Source organism: Stegastes partitus, unplaced genomic scaffold (genome assembly GCF_000690725.1).
Source record: "Stegastes partitus isolate 25-593 unplaced genomic scaffold, Stegastes_partitus-1.0.2 Scaffold4058, whole genome shotgun sequence".
In the NCBI taxonomy this organism is placed as follows: Eukaryota; Metazoa; Chordata; class Actinopteri; family Pomacentridae; genus Stegastes; species Stegastes partitus.
In genome coordinates this window covers 1-3,016 of record NW_007581789.1, presented here as the reverse complement: position 1 = coordinate 3,016, position 3,016 = coordinate 1, and the positions used below count along the sequence as shown (strand labels likewise).

The following is a 3,016-nucleotide window of genomic DNA, read 5'->3' as shown; positions in this document are numbered from 1 at the left end:
ACACTGATCAACACTGGCCTCTTAACGTCTGGGAGCACAGAGGCAGGACACATATGCAAACACTCAGAGTCAGTCAGCTGCAGCCGTCCTCAACACATCACCAGGTTTCCTCCTCATCACTCACACATTATATTACATACACTTGTAAAGACCATGTATATCACGGCAGTCTTCAGTTTTCATTGACTCCTAGAAGTCTGAATTTTCTGTGATGGATTCATTGAAACACACGAGTCTTTGTCACAAACCCCCCCCCCAAGAAAACACTAACATGCATTTCATTCTTGTATGGATTTATTGTATGTCTTATGGTAATTTGACAAAAGCTGCAGGGTCATAAACTACATACAGTTATGGTAATATTTGTTAAAACACAGTGGCGGTTGGTGAAAAGTTTTGGTGGGGGGTTGCCACAGTCTGCAAGTGACCTTTTTTTTTTTTTTTTAAATCAGAAATCAGACACAACTATTTACAGGAATGCAAACTGTCTACCTTTGGACAATATTCTAGTAAAATAGAATAGAATAAAATAGAATAGAATAATATATTAATTTAATTCATTAATATATTGTATGTTAATAATTAACAATAGAATAGAATCATCATCAAATTTAACATTATCAAGACTTACCAGAAGTAATTTCAAAACCATTCATCAAACTTTCATCAGTATTTAGAGAATCTGTACAAACTCAAAACACGCAACATAAATAATGAAAAAAACACTGTTCCAAGCTTCAGACCAACTTTTGTGGCACCAGTACGACCCACTTTCTCCTTTTGTTGCACCTCCCACCTGGTGAAAGGCAGTCAAAATACATATGACTTGCTGAACATTTTCTTATCGATAGACGCTATAATTTACTGATGCTCCCTAAACGCCCCACATAGCAGGCTGCGGTAGCTGCTGTTTGGTGGCTGTGGTGCTCTGACACGTGTGTGACCAAAAATGACTTTAAAAATAATAAACTGGACGTTCTCATGTCACATTTGTCCGAGGTGACATGCATTCTGCACGCGGTCTTTTCTACGAGCAGTCTTTTCTCCATTGACAGCATGGCCGATGCATTAAGCCAGGGGTGTCCAATCCTGGTCCTCAAGGGCCACAGTCCTCCATGTTTTAGATGTTTCCCTCTTCCAACACACCTGATTCAAATGATCAGCTCATCATCAAGCTCTGCAGAAGCCTGATAACGATCCTGATCACCACGTGAGAAAGTCTGCAGCTGCCAATCAGAGCCCGGGCTGAGGTCACATGATCATGAAAAGTTTTTCAAGCTACATACACACTCATGTGGCCAGGGCCCCGCATCCAGGAAGTGTAAAATATGCAGTGAAGACTAATATTATATCTGTTAACAATATAAACATTGTTAATATAGCAAGAGAATATGAACGTTATTATGAATTCAATTATTGTTTTGATATAATTAATTCAAATTTAATTTCACATTTGAGAACTACTTTTTAACCCTAACCCTAACCCTAACCCCTAACCCTAACCCTGGTCATTAGTCGTGGTGCGCCCATATTAACCAGCCACCACTGTTAAAACATCACATGGCTATTTTCACCTCAACTAGGTGCTTTTGGTTTCCGTCTACAAGCTTCTGGTTGTATCTTTGACTGTCCTCTTGACAGAATTGGTGCAGTTCAAGTAAATTTGTTGACTTTCTGACACAGACGTGTTTCTTCATTACAGATCACAGGTTCTTGATGGTTTTAAATCAGGACTTTGGGGAGATGAGTCTAGACTCATCATTCTGGCTTAATTGATTCAGTTCTTTACTGTTTTCGATGCATTTGGGGTCATTGATTAGAAACACACAACTGCATCCAAGAACCAACTTTCTAGCTGATGATTTTAGTTTTTTTTCTAACAAATGTGATGGTAATCTACCTCCTTCATTATTCCATTTACTTTGTGTAAAGCACCAGTTCCATTGGCAGTGAGCAGCCCCAGAGCATGATACTGCCACCACCATGCTTGGCAGTAGGTTTGGTGTTCTTGGGCTAAAGGCATCACATTCTCTCCTCTCAACATAATTCTGGTCAGTGTGACCAAAAAGCTCAATATTTGCTCCATTGGGAAAGTAGTTAATGATGTGATTAAAATGCTGTTATGCAGAAATCTGAGTTTAATTACACAGAAACATGTCTTCAGCATTTGTTCCACAGTACAAAATGTAAAGTGAGTGATGTGAAAAGCCCCAAATCCACAGAGAAAGTGTTGATAAATTCATGTTTTGCAAATTATAGTAAAACATGATAAATTTTAAGTGAGAAAGTAATTTTGTTTAGCTTACATTGGGGAAATGCTTGGATTCAAATCACTTTCACCAAAGTAAAATGTGGATTTTACATCTATTGAAACATTTGTTGGACATTGAAATGAAAGTGAGTAGCTTTAAACTGTTGAAACTTCTGATTAGAACAGAAACTAATTTCTGACTTGTTGATTTGTTGAGTGTTGGATGTTTAACATTAAAACTAGAGGGGACAATAAAAATCATAAAACATCTGTGTTTCTGTGCTTCACAGTGAATTGTGTGTGTGTGTTCAGTGAACTGTGTGAGTCTCTGCAGTCAGTTCAGTTTCTGTTGAGTCTGCTTGAGTGAGGTTTTTGTACGACGGTTTCTCACTGTGTGAACATCTGCTTACTGTTGAGAGTTTTGATACACTGACAGTAATAAACTGCAGCATCTTCAGCCTGAACTCCACTGATGGTCAGAGTGAAGTCAGAGTTTGATCCGCTGCCTGTGAAACGTCCTGGAATTCCTGATGCTCGTCGATGAATGCCATAAATGAGCAGCCTGGGAGATTGTCCGTCTTTTTTTTGGTACCAGAATAAACAGGGGTAATAGGGTGATGATGATCCACAGTAACCATCAACATCATGACTGGTCCTACAGCTGATGGTGACGGAGCCTCCCAGAGCAGAGCTCACTGCTCCAGGCTGAGTCACTGTGACCTGACCTCTGGACTCTGAGGATACAGAGACACAAACAGAAAGCAG

The 3,016-nt window shown here is 39.4% G+C and overlaps 1 gene segment (V, D, J or C); it reads right to left on the bottom strand.

The window, feature by feature from the left end:
• Positions 1–2,422: 2,422 nt before the first annotated feature.
• LOC103376371 (Ig kappa chain V-III region NG9-like) lies at positions 2,423–3,010 on the bottom strand (the record flags this gene model as incomplete). The annotated part of the segment is given in 1 exon segment: positions 2,423–3,010. A coding segment is annotated over 1 exon segment (372 nt), but the record flags the coding sequence as incomplete, so codon positions are not given.
• Positions 3,011–3,016: the final 6 nt, after the last annotated feature.